At 44.1% G+C, this 17809-nt stretch overlaps 1 protein-coding gene across 1 annotated transcript in view; it reads left to right on the top strand.

Annotated features, from left to right (window-relative positions):
* PKD1L1 (polycystin 1 like 1, transient receptor potential channel interacting) overlaps window positions 1-17809 on the top strand; it is a 1793388-nt gene that overhangs the window by 798419 nt on the left and 977160 nt on the right. The window contains exons 27-28 of the mRNA XM_078688182.1: window positions 6244-6423; window positions 15873-15950. Coding sequence (XP_078544308.1) covers window positions 6244-6423; window positions 15873-15950 — 258 coding nt within the window. The remainder of the gene's footprint in view (window positions 1-6243; window positions 6424-15872; window positions 15951-17809) is intronic.

Here is a 17809-nt window from a genome sequence, read left to right as displayed (position 1 = left end):
TGGTTGCCACTAATCTAGCCCTCTAACGCCTTTACTAAGATGTCCACAAAGTCCACCCAGGACTGTGTGCTATCTTTCTAGGTGTCCCTGAGGTTCATCCTGTACTGCTCTGGGGTCAGACCATATTTCTTGACTAAACATTGCCTCATGTGGGAGTAATATTTTGCCTCATCCCCGTGTAGGGTAAGGAGCCTATCTCTCCCAGCTACTTGGATCAGTTCTGACAGGAGTGAACCCGAATACCTAGAGTGGACCCCTCTCATCTCAAGGGAACTTTCAAATGCAGGCAGCCATTTGTCAATGTCATCCCCCTCTGTGTACATGGGCACTATGTTATAATGTACTTACTACCTTTTTCATGTCTCCCCTCTTTAGTTCTCTCTCTGCCTACTCAGCCTGCTATGATGTCATGTAGAATGCTAAGGTGGCTTTGTATGTGGCAAGATCAGTTGGTGAGATGGGCTGAGCAAAATGGACCTTGCTCCTGGTGGGGCTTTACCAGAGACTACCTGATTTACTAAGGATCTTCTTGTAACTGTATACCTGCTGACTTCAACCTGATTAAACCTACTTATACCACCTACAAGAGATGTCTACCCCATTACTTCGTTTTAACACTGGCGACGTTTGGAAAAGAACCTACTTATGCTACCTTGGATGGATTTGACTTTTAAAACAGAAGTAAATCAAATAGTGTTTTTAAAGAAGCTCAGCAAGAATTGGGACTTAAAGATTTAAAGACTTAAAGTAAGTGAACATTTTCATATGGATTTCATGAAACTTGGCACCCTATTGCCCCACCAGTGACCCTGCCAACGGTCGCCCTTACTACATGGTGCCAGTTTCTATTAGTCCAGTTCTTATTGACCTGCCTACTACCTGGGAAATTGTCTCAGCTTATATCTGATTGAGCCTATTGGAATTCCAAATGAGCCCTTTTCGTTTATTGTAAAGGCTTGGCAACTGGGAACAATTTTCCCTTACTGAACTGAATTCTCCCCTCATCAACGTTTTGCTGCGCTCTTATTACAAGTGTATAACATACAGCACTGTGGATTATCACCTTGGATTTATTGGATTTATTCTCTTTGCACTTATTGCCTTAGGATTTTGAATTTCGAATTTACTTTTACATTTGGGAAGTTTCCTGTTTTCCCTTGGTTTCTTTCAGCGCTATTTTTCCTGTTTATTCTGCCCAAAAGCGATCTCCGTGTAACTTGTTTGTCTTCAAGTTTAAACCGTCTTACCTGCCATCCTCCGCGCTCCGGCCACTGCCTCGAGAGTTCCCTCGTTCTCTCTGTTCGGCCATCATCGACGCTGGAGTGTTGCTGGCATTCGCGACTGCGCGTCGCCCCTCGGCAGAGCTCCGTCACCGAGTTCTCTGATCCCGGCTTACATTGCGCACTGTCCAAACGCGCGTGACGTCACCGCGCATACGTGACGTGCCGCCATCTTTAATGACTTGTTGCTTAGGCTGTAGTTACCTAGCAACTAAGTAAAGGAAAATTTATGCGCTTTCACTAACGATCGACTCCTTTACCTCACTGCCTCTTTCAGCGCTGCCACCTTCAGTCTTCCAGCGACGTTTAACTTTATTTACCTTCGGATGTTTACTCTAGCCAACATCTTATTTACCTGAAAGCTAACTTTATTAAAGGTGGCAAACCTGGTTTTACATACGCTGATCTGAAGTTACATGCACTAAAGAGGATTTCATGGTGATTCTACGCTCAACCATGAAGGGAACTCACGTATTGATGGTGCTGTTTGTGGCGCAATTATCTACTTACCTGCTGCATTTGGATTTTGGATGAATGAATATTAAATTAGACTTCCATGGATTTGGCTTCCTGTTTTGCTGACTGGACTTTCGGGTGAGGCATCGCTCACCTTAGACTACGGTGACCACGTTTTTTGTTTTAGTTTGTTTTGTTAATAATACCTTGTTTTATAATTGCATATTCACAACTTTCTATTGGGGACATGTTACTGTCATTGATATGTGTATGACTTTTGAGTATGTATTGTCTGAATAATATTGTTATGCGGAAGACGTCGCGAAACTTCCTATATTAACAATATTCTTTACTTGAAACAACTCCCCGGAGTTTGAGACACTCTTATCATTGCTGGTCACTTGTATTTTTGTCTCTTGCTCTCTAGGGTGGTGTTGATGAGTATAAGTGTTTTTTCCTTGACTTTGTGTGGTATGTCCCTTTTACGGTTGTGTGTGGGTGTTAGATGTATAGTGGTTTTCCTGGAATTTGTCATGGGCCTTGTTGATCCATGTTTTGTTTTCCATTAAGTGCGATTGTTCCCTTAGTTCTGAATTCTGGAGTGTCTTGTCTGCACGTTGTGCTTGGTTTTTTCTGAATTTATAAATTTTGGTCAATTTCGTTCAGGATTTTTGAATTAAGAATTACCTTTAGTTTTTCGAGTGTGTGACGTGGGTTAAAGCTTGCCCACAGTTGTACGAGAGTGTCTTAGGTTTTAAGTTACCCTTGGTTTTTGATTAGCGTGTACATGCTGTGTGTGTTTACTTCACACATGGGTTAAGGGTTACCCTAGGTTTTTGGTTTTTCTGGATGTGCTTTTTGCCTACACAGTCTGTGTGTGACGGGTACACACTCATTACCTTCATTTTTGGGATTTAGTGCAGTTAAGGGTTGTATTCCCTGTTTTGCCCCGGTTCATCCGGATTTAGTTTTGTGCTGGTTTTGTTTTATCGCAGTTTTTGTGAATGGCACATTAAGTTTTGGGCATAGTTTTGGATTTATTGGTTTTTAGAATGATTTATCTTACATTGTTTTTCGTTTATTTTTGATCATTTTCAGGGAGAAGGAGGTATTGTATTGTCTTAATACTGTGTCTTCTTCTTTCTGTTGGGAATGCGTTTTCCATCTGGGCATTTCTTTTTGTACTAATGATCACAATCCATGGGGAGAGTTGAAATTGTAGCATTAGATAATGCATTTCTCTTCTTCTCCTTTTGGTTTTTATGAGATAATTATCTCTTCTTCCACTTGTTGCGTTTATTAATGCATTCTCTTATTCTCCCTTTCTTTAGGATAGATAGGAGATATTTTAGTTCTATGTTTTAATACTTTCTCTGTTTCTTCTTCCTTTGTTTGTTCAGTTATTAAGGAGGGGGATGTGTTATAATGTACTTACTACCTTTTTCATGTCTCCCCTCTTTAGTTCTCTCTCTGCCTACTCAGCCTGCTATGATGTCATGTAGAATGTTAAGGTGGCTTTGTATGTGGCAAGATCAGTTGGTGAGATGGGCTGAGCAAAATGGACCTTGCTCCTGGTGGGGCTTTACCAGAGACTACCTGATTTACTAAGGATCTTCTTGTAACTGTATACCTGCTGACTTCAACCTGATTAAACCTACTTATACCACCTACAAGAGATGTCTACCCCATTACTTCATTTTAACACACTATTCCCCTGGGAAGCCTGGGATTAAAACCACCACACCTGGGCATCTCAGCATTTTCTTCATTGTCGCTGCCACCACTTCTTTTTACTTTCGCCTCCTCCCATTTCTGCCTAGCTAGTTCTAACTTCTTCTCTTCCAGGGCTATGGAAGCTAACTGAGCATCAAGCTCTTGCCTTCTGATGGTCCTATCTGGTACACTGTGGAGGAGCCTCTCCACCTCCCCCCTATTAGCAGGAAGTATGAACCTGGTACCAGAAGAAATGGATGAGGTGTAATCATCCACCTCCCCAAGCTGGTTGGAGGGGGTTGCCCTCCATTTCCCTCTCTGGAGCTGCCTGTCCCTAGGCCTTGAGGGACCTGATCAACTCTACCTTTCTGATCTTGTTGCCATTAGGTAGCCACCCTAGACCTACACTGAACCCTAAGCGCAGCCACTGTGAGTTTGTTTCAGTTTAGCCAGATCTAGCACCATGATATCCTGAGTTTTGGGTCACAAAAGAACACATTTTGGAAAAATCTGAAAGAAGGATTAAAAAAATCAGTTTAGGTCAAATGTCAATAATCAAAAGTTTTGTTCTAAGTCAATTTAGCGTATTTTTAAATATCTTATCTTAATTTACTGTATGGTGTAATTTAAACCTGAGTACATATCCTCACTACTGAACACCAAATGTTGGAAGGTGGATTATTAGTAGGAATAAGTATGCGCCTACCAGTAGCGATAAGGCCACCAATGCTATATAAGGTCCAGACTAGGTCTCAATAAATTATTCTTTTGCTGAATCCTCAGGAGCTGGCAACAAGCAGGCAGGCTTATCTTAGGAAACAGGTGTGGGGGCATTTACAAACATCAATACATTAAAGACGTAAGACACAACACACAATAAAATCCACAACCAATATAGAGAATTAGGAAATATTTTATGTTTAGAATGACACCAAAATGACAGCAATACAATCTAGGGAACCATAGATATGATTTGTTTTAAAGAATAAACAATTTCTAGTGCTTAAAAACATATAGCACAAACTTGGACATCTGGTCATGCTTGACTGGGACAAGGTCAAAGTTTGAAGCCGACGCGATGTAGCCCTGGTCGGATACACTAAGCTGGAGGCCTCGGTCAAAATTTTAACTTTGCACTCAGAAAACTTCCCAGAGGTTTTTCTCTCTTCGCCGAGCAAGGCTCTTCAGGTCGGGATTCGATAGACAACAGCAGCGTGGCTCAGCATGAGGCCTCGTTGAAATTCTGGAAGTCTTAAGCTCAATCTTTTGTAACTTCTTCCTGAGGTTCCTCTTGAGGTTTCAAAGTTTCCAAAACACAAATCCAAGGGTCTAGAAGCTCTGGGATGGCCTTTGGAAGTTTAGGACTACAATTCCCACAATGCACCTGGCAAAATCCATAAAAGTCCACTGGACGCACTCCAGGCTGGGGACTTCGTGGGGGAGATGGTGCAGGTGAGCTCTGTTAACCTGTTGCTTTCAGTAAGTCTACTGCTGAATCGTTTTGAAGCAATGTAAAGCCCTCAAAGCTGTAGTTCCCAGTTCTTCAGAGTGCAATCTTTTGGGGTGCAGACCAGGGTTCCAATAGGGCAGTCCTTCTTCTCCATGTAGTTTCAGGCAGCAGATCTGAGTTGCTATGCAGCTCTCACATATTTCTTAAATGTTCTGGGGCAACAAGCAAAAGGGCACACTGACCAACTGGGTACAGGGTGCCACCCAAAATCAGGACCGCTTCCTCGAAAGTGTGGCATATTCTTGTCCCAAAAAGTACTGTACTTTAAAATTCAAGATGGAGAATGTCTCTACTTGGAAGTTAGAGCTGGCTAAGCCAATCTACTGGAGTGACTCATTTTCCTTAACACTCCCTTTCCAGACCTCCTGCAAATTCCATTCCTGGGGCTCCCATCTGGCTGGGGGCACGGGAAGAGGGATGTAGGCCTGGCTGGCATGCCTTACTGTGCTGCTCCCTTTGATGCCCAGTTTGATTATCACAGCCCCCTTCTTTACCTGTTCTCTGCAGAGCCCCCCCCCCATAACCTCTTTTCCTATTCAGGCCATTTATCAGCTCACCAAAGCAGTTTCACTAAGCCTGTGAAGGGCTGGCCAATCAGGAGAGGCTGCTAGAAGGCTTTTGGTTCACAGAAAATAACTTATTTTCTGCTTTACTTATGATAATTTCAACAGTGCCAAGTTGTTGGATTTAGCATTACCAATCTCTTAAGTCCGTGAAATCTTATTTTAGCTCACTCCCGTCACTGGTTGCACTGTATTCCCATGTTAGCCGATGGAGCTAAAATTCTTCGATGGGGAGAAAAGCAGAATTGGTTGTTTTTCCCATCACCAGAGCATATCAAACATCTTTCAAAATGTCCCTTCATATTTTTACATGGCACCCAACGGAGACCTTGGGTGTAAAAATAAGGTAGTTTAATACTTTGTAAGTACCTTTAAATCCAATGTCGCATTTTCATGTAGCTTCAAATTAAATGCATCTTGCAAAGCAGGGCTGACTTTTAAAGTAGGCAACACAGCAGTGCACACTCAAGTGCCTCAAAGCTGCTGGGCCTCTAAACCTACATGCTGTACCATATACTAGTGACTTACAGGTAGGTTGCCATTGCCAATTCTAATTACACCTAGTTACAATACACCTTTTTTTATCAGTGCACTGGTCCTGGGCTGGTTTGCTGTGCCCAGGGCACAGTCGGAGTCCGTTATTACCTGTAGCAGTCAAAAAATGGTGTAGATCAGGGTTAAAAGAATGACATTCTCACGTTTTTTTTATTTCTAATTTTAGGAGCGAGCAGCAGTGCAGGTGTTTCTGTCGGTAGCGAAGTGGCCTCAGAGTCTGGCAGAGACAGGGGAGACAGCCTTGTTGATACCTCCATTGACCGCTCAAACCATGTTGCTATGCTTATGCTAGAATGGAGTAAGCACCTGCTTCATAGCGAGGTTTTCAAGAGCTACACAACAATGGGTAAGTACAACATTGGTGTCCCTTCATAGCAGCTGTCCTTCCTCATGCCACCCCTCCTAAACTTGTTAATTAGAAGGAATGGGTTCTTCTATAAATACTAATGAATGAGATGTAGGGCAATGCATGCTCTTCTAAGAACTATTGCAATCTGCTATTGTTTTTTGGATCTGCTGAAGAAAGATAATTGTGCTTGGATGCAGTAACAGGAAATGGGCATATGGCTACCTGTATGCAATCTGACAATATCACACTTCCCCTCACACACTCAGACATACACATAGTCACATGGCTGGGACATTACAGATCCGCACACGGACATATGTAGTTGGAGACACATGTATAGATACAAATGTAATGTTTGACTCTGAAAGCATCATGCTTTTAAAACACAATGCACATGATTAAATATGGTGTCGGTTGTAAGCAAGAAAAATAAAGAAAGGATGCAAAAGTTATCTTCTGATTAGAAAGAATGCCTTGATTACTTACCAGTAATGCATTACTCGAATTCCTTTTTTCGCCGTGATAAATCACTACATGACGCCCTTGTGCCTACTTTCACAACCTCCTCAAGATAATAAAAATCCCCTACCCCCTTACTTCCTGTTCCTGACCAAGCCCATTTCATCACACTGTTGGACTGGCGTACAGGGGGAGAGGGAGGGGTTTATTTATCACCGTGAAAGAAGGACTCAGAGAAATGCAATAACCAGTAGGTAATGGAAGCATTAGCTCCTCTGCCTTCTCGCCATGATAAATCACTACAAGAGATGTACCCAAGCCACAAAGTGGACCAGGACAACTTTAATGCTCATGCATATAACAAACTTTGATCAGACAGAAAAACAAACTGTTACAACACAGATGCCAATACTTTAGAACCGAAAAGATCAGGCACCTCTGGGCCCTGCACACCCCGATATTGGTTGACAAAATTAGATGGGAATGCCCAATTTGCAGTCTGACCGATTTCTTACAGAGAGGCCCCCAGAGTTCTGCCACGGAGGCAGACATGTCCCTAGTAGACTAACCCTAGATCCCCAGAGGAGATGAAAAACATAACTGCTTGTATGCCAAAAGAATCACAGATCTGGCTAACCTGCTCAAGGTCTGAGTAGAAGGCTTACCACCCTTACAAGCGGGGCCAAAATTCACAAACAAGGCGAAGAAAACCAGGGAACTCCATCCACCTTTCCAGGGAGATCAAAAATGCCGTCCGAACATGAAGAGCATTAAGTGCCATCTCCTCAGGAGACTGAGGTTCTGCAAAACACACAGGAAAATTCACCTCCTGTTGCAGATGAAACAGATTTCACTTTTAGGACAAACTCAGGACCCAAATGAAGGACACTCCGGTCATCAAACACCCCAAAAGAAGAAGGGAGACAAGACAGTGAACCCAACTCCCCCAGGCTGTGAGCAGAAGTGATAGCCACTAAAAAGAACACTTTCAGAGAGAGAAGACGAATCTCCACAGAGATTCAAACAGCGGATATGTAAGGGCCTGAAGCACCAACTGCAAGTCCCAGGAAGGACATAATACCTTCTGGCAGGAAGTAGATTCGAGAATCCCTCAAAAAGTCTGGAGACCAATCCCTGATCATCCATCAGCCAGACCATTCCAAGGGGACCAAAAAGCCTCAAAGGCTGTCCACTGAACCTTAAGAGTTGGCGGACTGAGGCCCAAATGTAACCCATCTTGAAGGAACTCGAAGACCTGAGGAGTAGTCACAGAAAGGGAGAGCAGTTGCTTCCTAGCACACCATCCTTGGAAAGACTTCCAGTGCGTAGAATATGAAGACCCAGTGAACAATCTTCTGGAACCCTGTACAGATTAAGAGACTGAGTTGGAAAGACCCTAAGAGCCGATTCACAGAATTAACTTAAGACAAAATCCTAAACTTACTACTTTTGGTATTCACAGAATGCACTTACTACTTTTGGTATTCACAGAATGCACTTACTACTTTTGGTATTCACAGAATGGATTTACGACTACTAACTTTACTTCCACACTCGGGCCGGAGATTCCGGCCCGGAGGTGGAGCTTTTGGCTGAGAGGCGGAGCTTCTGGCCCAGAGGTGGGGATTCCAGCCGGTGGTAGAGATTTAGCCATGGCTGAAATCTCCACCTCCAGGCCGAAGCTCTGCCAGAATTCTGTGAATACCAAAAGTAGTAAGTTTAGGATTTTGTCTTAAGTTAGTTCTGTGAATCGGGCCCTAAAACATGAATCCCCCTTGTTCAGGATCCAAGTCATCAGCTTAATTTTTAGCAGAAATTTGACCAGGGAAGCAGGAAAACTCAAATGGAAGGAGCCAAGGGAAGTCGCCACTCCGGGCCCTCCCTCAGCACCAATAGATGAGGAAACCAGATAGAGCGGGTCATGCTGGAGCTACCAGAATGACCTTAGCCCTTGCCTTCCAAACCCAAATCAAACTTCTGGAGTAAAGAAAGTAGAGAGAAGCAAACATCAGGCCGAACTGCCAAGGAAATGTCAGAGCATCCATTACCGAATTCAACTTCTCCTACCCCAGAGGAAAAAACAGAGAAGATTGGTATTGCAAACACTCGCAAACAGATTCCCCCAGGGTTGTGTCACCACTTCTGACACACCCTGGAAACACCTGGGGAGAGAGTAAACATTCCAGAGAGGACGGAATCTCCCTGCTCAGGTGATCGCCTGAGAATACTGAACTCCTAGTATGTAAACAGCCTGGAGAGAACCCACATGAGACTGAGCCCATGGAAAAAGCTGATCCACAATCTTTGATAATGTCAAGGCTCTTGCCCCCCTGGCAATTGACATAGGACGTGGCAATGGTATAGTCCATCTGAATGACAACCCCCATGTCCAGAATCAGGTGACAAAAGTGCAAGAGGACTAGAGGAATAGCCTCCAGTTTCCTCCAGTTTGATGATCGACAACTTTGTCTGACATACCATAAGCCCTTGACCTGAAATGCCCCTGACCATGCCCCTCAACCACTTTTGCTGGCATCTGTCGTGATGGCTACCTCAACAGGAGCAGTCAAAAGAACACCTCTCAAGATGTTGGAGGGAACAAGACGCAAACATCCTGCACATTGGGAACCCACTGACTCAGGATGAATCTCATGAGGATATTGAGGTGCCATCTGGCCCCCTGGAAACAAGAACACAGTGGCAGCCAGATCTCCCTGAACTGCACTCTCATCCAGAACGACACTGCTTGAAAGGGAACTTACAACAGAGCCTGCAAATGAAAGTGGAATATATGATTTTTCCACGAAGACAAGTTCCACGCATGGCATTACCACGCGAACTTTAGTTCGCATGTGTCTTCACCACGCAGCATTTGACAACGCATGTTTTTACTCCGCAAAATGAACGTTACGAAACATCTCACGTCTCATTTAAATTTACATAACGATGCTGATAGGCTACATGCAGTACGAAGGAAAAGATCGATGTTTTAAACAATTAAAAACAACAGATTCCCTTACATTTTATTTTTATTTTTTTCATAATGCGCTTAAATAATACCTTAATTAATAAAGTTTAGATTCTTATCTGACCCCTGTACGTCTTTCCCCATCAGCCCTTTCTTCCACCGACCACGGAAACAAGCGTCAAAACACGTCTATCAAAACTGTGAAAGGACTTCAATTATGACGTACACGTCTCCTTGTTGGTGAGGCTATTTCCTTGTTCGTTTTTTAAGTTTTCTTATTTATTTATTGTTATCCGCTTGTTTTTTTTTTGGGGGGGAGACCCCCCCAACCCCCCCTAGCCCCCCCCCAACTCCCCCTAGCCCCCCCAGCCCCCCCCCCCAAGCCCACGCAGATCGTACAGGCAGAACGACACGAAGGAATACCACTCGCGTGGTAAAGACGGACGTTGAAAGCATACGCGTGGAAAAGACCTTTTCGTGGTGAGTGACGCGTGGTAAACGTTATGCGGGGTAATTCCTTCGTAGTAAATGATGTTTCCCATGAAAGTGAATCTTGACCACTCCTGAGTCTGGCTGAGTGACAATGCCAGATACGTCGGGAACTGGGCTGCTAGAAAGATACGATCCTGTTCCAGAGTCAGCCGGGATTTCTTCCCTTTAATGAAAATCCCACGAGAAGACAGAAGATCAAGTACTGTTAACACATGAGAAGAGGTCAGTAGATGAGATGCCCCCTTGACCAGGCAGTCATCGTGGTAGGGAAAGATTGAAATCCTTTGCAGGTGTAGTGCAGCCATCGAAGGACCCAACAACTTTGTAAAGTCATGTGGGGCTCACTTCAACCCGAAGGGCAGCACCTGAAACTGAAAAAGCACTGTCCCCGCAGCACACCTCTGAAACATTTGATGACTCTGGTGGAATGGAACATGCAGGTACGAATCCTGAAGGTTGATGGCTGGATAAAATCTCCTTGAGAAATCAGAGGGATGAGCTTCTGCAATGACAACATCTTGAAAGGAATTGTAGCCACCTGGCGATTGAGTTGCTACGGGTCCAACACAAGCCGAAAGCCCCAGACACCTTCTGGACCAGAAAGAGTATAGAATACACCCACTGACCGACTTGATCTAGAGATACTGATGATCACATTTGTTTTCAGCAGAGCGGTAAATCCTGCCAAGTGGGCTTTCCTCATTCTTTAAGGATTCCTTGAAACAAGCATAGGGATGAACCCCATATGTGGAGGAAGAGACAAAGTCGATACGACAATTGCTCTGATTGATATTCAGAGCCCAAGTGTTTTGCAATGGAGGGAGCCTGCACTAAAAGAAAACCTACTAATTTGCCTCCCACAGGACCTGGATCTTAAGAACCCCTATAATCAGGACCGCTGATTTGTAGGTACAGCCTTAGCTGAAACAATCTATTGGTTCTTCCTCTGGGCTGAAACCTTCTCCTACGAGACAAATAGGGACAAGACTCCTTACCAGAAGAGTCTCTGGTGTTCCTAGTATCCATCCGATTCCAAGATTTTGCCGATTTGCCAGAAGATGCCTTATAAGACCAGGTATGTTGCTGGTCTTTAAAGGACTTTTTGATAAGCTCATCCAAACACTCACCAAACAACCTGCCACCCTCAAACAGCCATTTCAGAAAAAACGATTTCTATGCCAAGTCCCCTGTCCAGTTCTGTAACCAGAGGTTCCTTCTGGCTATGATTGCAGAAGAAGTCAGTGAGACTGCCTTGATAATTTCTTCTGACACATCCTCCAGGAATTTCAACTGCTTTTCCATGCGCATCAGAACATTGGCAACATACAAACCTTTCTGCATATCCTCAGCCAGAACCACGAAATCCGTAAATAGAGACTACATAGTCAGGCCCCGTAAGTAGCAGCTCTCTGAACCAGATTAGAAGCCACAAAAGATTTTTAAGACCACCATCAACTTTGCTATCAAACTAATCTGAGGGAAAACAGTCATCAGGATTTAGAGATGTTCTGCCAATCAGCGGGACCAGGATGGAATCCACTTTAATTACATGGAGTAACACCTTATCCCCATGTTCTAAAGCATAAGACTTCGGGAGAAAGCGTGGAATTTGTCTGAACTCAGGCTCCTTCCATGGCAGAAAGATGGCATCTTTTATCTTAGGGTGCAAAGGCAATGCCAGGGCCACAGGCCTTGGAAATTGCAGAAAGAGATCCTAAGCCACCCCCTCCACTGGAGGAAGTGCCATATCCAGGTTATCTCTGATAAGAGACAAAATATCAGCCAATTCCTCCCTGGATATAATTTTTCCATCAGTTGCCACCTGTATCTTGGGACCCGATTCTGTAGATGAAACAGAGTTTAGATCGTCAGACTCCGAGGAGGGTTTCTTAGCATTTACTCTTCACAGTCAAAGCTTTAGCCTCTGCTGCATCTATCATAGAGTGGACTTTGAGAGCCGACAGGGATACAGCATCAACAGCCGGGGTACTGCCAGCATCCTACTCCACACATAATGATGACTGTCGCCCCCCTCGCAGAAGGAGGAGACTGGGAATGCAGTCTTTGAGAAGCTCTTTTCACCTCCATAGTATAGCATATATGAACTTACCTGAATACATGCCTACATTAAAGAACCTAAAGATTTGTCTTATTGGATAAACATTACCCCCAGGTCACCATGTACCTTCTGTGAACTCCAATCCAAATAAACAGCTGAATAAATGCCACCAATTTAAAATCATAGCCCTAATAAAATCTAAGCAAAGCAGAAACTATTCCATCTGGTTGTGGAGAAGTTTCCAATATTCCCGGCAACCAAGACACACCCTTGCAATCCAGAGGGAGGCGAGAAGGAGAAACATGCGTGCTCCAGCCAATAACAAAGTTGACAGGCAAGCTGCACATTACAAGAACTCCCCTCCTCGCGATCACGTAACTTGCCACCTGCAAACCATGATGCACCCTGCCCATAAAACAACCAGTCCCGCTGGGCTCCTCATAGCAGGAGAGGCAGCTAAGGCACACAGCACCTGCCCAAAACAGGCACAAAAAGGGAATATAAAGTAAGGAGTTGGGAGGGTAAGTTTTATAGCTTGAGGAAGTTGTGAAGGGAGGCACAAGGGCTTTATGTATGGCGGAAGGGACGAAGAGGTGATCCCACATTTGTGTCTCACTGCTGAGCGGAGTAATGAAGCGTGCCAGTGAATAATTTTCTTACAGCAGTGGTTCTTGCCTTCTTCCTGTGGGGTCATTGTTAATGAGGTAGCCATGGATTTAGTTATATGTGACACTTCACTATTGCAATATGTGCTCTGATGCTGCTGGTCAATGTGCATGGGAAGATTTTCAGGAAAGCAGTGTATTTTGGTACTTTATTAAAAAACTGTACCTAGCAGAAGATGTTGGAAGCCTGAACTGATGGCGCCTTCTATTATAACACTGCCTGAGTTTTTAAAGTCTTCCAAGCAGTGCCTCAGGCAGTGTTCAGAAGAGAAAAATCAGGGTTACACATTCATTTTTTAATTGGTTTTCATTATTCTTTAGGCAGACCCTCCAGGATTTCGCGATTTGCAATAAAATGGCGATAATTACACTTTTGCAAAAAGGCTGTGCTTTTTACAAAAGTGTCAGTGAAATTAAGGAATGCAGACCCTCCCTTGTATTGATCTAGTGGCTTGCCAGCAGGCCAATAGAAGCAGCGTCCTCAAAGCAGGCAGACGAGGTGATGTTTATTTCCTTCTCACCTACCCTGCTGTTCATTCCTTTGTCGACATGACCACGCTGCACCTGACCTCGGAGACCTGGGGGACGCCAGGGAGGTGGTTATACCAGTCCCTGCCCCTGGTTGCCTTTTTTTTTTTATGCTTTGGGCTCGTTGCACACAAAGCACTTGGCGGGCCCAGACTGGCATTATTTTTTGTATTTTTTGAGCCAGTGGCGTGGCCCGTGTGAGGCAGGCCGAGGGGGGCATTTAATTTTTTTTTATTTGGGTGGGACCATGGGTAGGCCAGGGTGGCATTTTTATTTATTTAATGTTTCTGGCATACTGCGCACATGCAGCGGGACCCGGGTGGCATTTTTTTGTGATTATTTGGCCCACCGAGTCGCCCATGCACGGCAGTCGCAGGGGGCATTTTATTTTCTTTAACTTGGGTCTTCTGGACATGGGGTACATGGCGGGCCTTTAGCATGGGCACACTGGGCCAAGGGTGCCGGTTTTCTGAGGGGGGCACGGCAGATATGTGCATTAAGGTTATACCAACAGCAGCGCCCGTCTCATCTTCCTCCAGCCTTGTCTTTTTCACTGCCTGATATACAAAAGTTGAGAACAAGTGGGGCGGTGCCCTACCCCAGTAGTCTGGTAACAACGAATGGTCATCTTCTTTTTTGAAAAAAGTTCTTTATTATGTATTCCAACAGATATGTGCAACAAGCCTCAGTCAATGCATTTCGTTCAAAGAGATTGAACTTCGTCAAGGCGTATGTTTGTTCTGAACCGTTCCGATGGGTTCCGAAGTAAAATGGCCTCCTCATGGCGCCATGAAAGACCTGTGCTCCTTTTTCGTATCGCCTATGGATAATGTGCACAACAATTGTGACTTCATCACGAATTACCTAAAACAGGAATGTAACCAAGAGGTGCGGCCACTGGAGTCCGCCGTTGATCCTTGCCCTCCTCTCTTTTTCGCTGCCTGTTCATTTATGTCTGATTTGCCAGCTTAATGTGGTTTTAGTCCTTCATTATCATGCGGAAGCAATGTTATTCATATGCCTTTAGCTCTCTACTCTGACCCCTGCTGGAACACATAAACAAAACCATTCCCTGATTGGACAACTAAACTATCAGTGCTTTAGGTTCGCTGGAGGAGGTCCGGGAATGTTTTTGTTCAGAGGCCAGTTCCTGCTTACAAAATTATACAAAATAATCCCTCTAGACCTATATTTCTTTACTTACGGCTAAAATTAGCTCTAAACTTGGGGAAAAGACAGTGTGTATTGGATACCCCAGCTTACAACACAGCATTAGAGGGTTGTTGTTCACCCCTAGGAAGTCATCTGTGTATGTAGTTTGTAGGTGGGTGTGTAGTGTGAATGTAAGGAGTGTAAGAGATGTGGTAGTATAGTGTGCAGAGGAGTGATTGTGGTTTTCCTTGGGGGTCTGTAAAATTGCATTTTTTGAATTAGGATGTACAGTGAAGATAGTAAATATCACATGGAAAAGAACTCTTAGTATTGTTTGAAATAACTGATTTTACATTTCTTTAGTTTATGCACTAAGTTGAAACTTTAATGGTTGTATAAATGTAAAAAATGTAAAGAAATAACCTGTACAGTTGCAAATACAATGAAATATAGTTTATATGTAAAATATATAGCTGAAAACTGAAAAAAGAGAATAAAAGAATAATAAAATGTGAAAAACTTTAAAAAGAAAATGCCTGAGTAGTAGAGTATTGTCTTTTCCCCAGGTGTTGAGCTAATATTAGCCGTAAGTAAATAAATATAGGTCTAGAGGGATTATTTTGTATAATTTTGTTTTCTTTTCTTCCCCCTTTTCCCTGACCTACCAGCTTTTGTTCTTTAGGGGGGTGCCTTATTGTTATCCAGCCAGTCCCTGCTTATCCAGGCACTGACCAGTGAACACAAAGGGGACCCCCTGCTGCCTCATTAATTCACTACCATCAGCAAGGGCACAAATTTCTTTCCATCTACGCCGAGAGCGCTATCTTAGTAAAGACAGGGCCCTGAAGGGCAGTATTTCATTTTTTTAAATTTGGACCTGCCACACGGGCAGGTCCAGGGAGGCATTTGTTTTTAAAAATACTTGCAAGATAAAGTACCACAAAAATGCTGCAAAATTCCCATATTTGTGCTGTAAAGTTTTCATTTTTGTGCCACAAAATTTGGTAGTCGACAAGAAAGCAATATTTAATGAGTCTGTCATCTACTTACTAACTGTAAAATTGTGGAACGCATTCTGTTTTAAATTGTTATTGAAATGATGCCTTAAAATATTTGTTTCCAGGTATTTCTTCTCCCACCGTGACTTTAAGACCCTTTGCTCTGAAGCCCAGCAAGATGTATATGCTGGAAGTTGCTATAGGTGAGTGCAAGTGGAGGCATTTCAATTGTGTCTGCTGCTCCTATAATGTGCTAACATTTTACAGAAGTGCCGCTGTCTGAGAAATACTTTTCCCGATCAGTAGCATATATTTTGAAAGAGGAAGAGAGCATTTCAACTCTTTGCAGGTCATTGTGTCACAATCTGTTCTACAATTTAAGAGCCAGTTTCGGCTTGTTTGGCATTCTCCACCCAAGATAAAGTCCATACATGCAGATGTATTCTCTCTTTTTGACAACAAGTAGACTCATTCAGTATTATTTGAGGTAAGTGGCGATAATGCTGTGTTCACCCCACCCCTTGTCCCATGTAGTAAGTCATGGAACAGTGAGGAAAACATTTGCAAAGTTTTCAAAAATTGCTATTCTTTGCAGTGATACAAGTCAAAACTTTTCCTCACAGGGAACGCTTACGCATGATTTATTTTTTAAAGTAATTTTTTTTTTTATTTGTATTTATTAGTATTTGTGGCAAACGGGGATGGGAGGGATATAAGGTAAGGGAAGAGAGTCCTACCAAAACCATGCATAGCATCATAGTCAGTAGAGGGGGAAAAAAGAAAGGTTAATGTACGATTGAAAGCCACATCGATTATAGCATTTCCCGCATGAGTCAAAAGGCCTGTGTCACACCCAAAGGTTCAGCCAGAGGGGTGGCCAGATTAGTTGAGCAAGGCCTCGGTGGGGCCTGCTCGCTAGCAGGAATCAATGTCCAGGGCCATTGGGTCTGCTGTGTCGTCTGCAGTCTCAGCCGCTCCTCGCAGCCCCAATTGCAGAAGTATGGCCCCAAGATATCCTAGGCCGGGAGCACGCCAGCATGAGTTCCCAGTAGTTTGCAAGCTGCTCCTGGCAGTATGCAGCATCTTGTAGGCAGTCCACAGTTTTTTGCACTGGCCTCCACCCCCAATGAATGGCCACCCTCTGTTTGGCCAAAAGCAGCAGCATTGTGGTGAGTCAGTGAGCTTCAGGATAAACATCCTTCACGTAGCACAATAGGGCCAGCTGCAGTGTCTGCTGTGGAAGATGATCTTTGATCTGAGCCATGTCCCCATAAACACTAGTCCAGAATCTCGTAACAGGGGGGCAGTCCTGGGTAAGGTGGTGAACTGTGGTCAGCGGGGCAGCACATCTCAAGTAGTGTGCATCTTCCACAAGGCCCATTTTATGCAGTTGTACAGCTGTGCGATATAGTCTGTTCAAAAATAGTAATTGAATCTGAGTCCGTAGCTCAGAGAGAGGGCTTTTGATTTGGTGCAGCAGTAGCTCCATTACGCCTCAGAAATGAGGGGGTTCTGTTGGTCTTCCAGGCAGTCTGTGGCCTGAAGACACACACAGGTGCGTTCTCTTGCATCAGTATACAGACTCGTTATGAGCCCCCACAGGGGAAGGGATTGGCAATTAGATGGTTCAGGTCATGAAATATACCCTCCCCCACCGCTTTCCCTATTTCTTTCTTTGTCTACCTCCTCTGCGCTTATCCCCTCTCCCCTGATTCTCTCCGCCTAGCCCCCTGTTCCTTGTGCCCTTTGACTAAGCACTCCTTTTCCCCTTGTTGGGGAAACATCCAATATTTATATTTTGGAGTCTCAGTGATCCCTCTGAGAGAGTCCACAGCGCCAAGGGAGCCACTCTCAGTTGAGGTATGGTATGGCACCCCTTACCAAAGCACTACCTCTCCCCTTTTTGGGGAAGGATCCAGTAGATAGACCATGAAGTCTCAAAGACCCTTCTGAGTGTGTCCACCGCGTAAAAGGAGCCTCTCGCAACTGAGATGGGGGAATGATACCACTTCCTCTGGGATCAAAGCTTACCGGACTTTGGACGCAGCTATTACTCGTCTAC

Source organism: Lissotriton helveticus, chromosome 4_1, assembly GCF_964261635.1.
Source record: "Lissotriton helveticus chromosome 4_1, aLisHel1.1, whole genome shotgun sequence".
Taxonomy (NCBI): Eukaryota; Metazoa; Chordata; class Amphibia; order Caudata; family Salamandridae; genus Lissotriton; species Lissotriton helveticus.
This window is presented reverse-complemented; position numbering and strand designations above follow the sequence as displayed.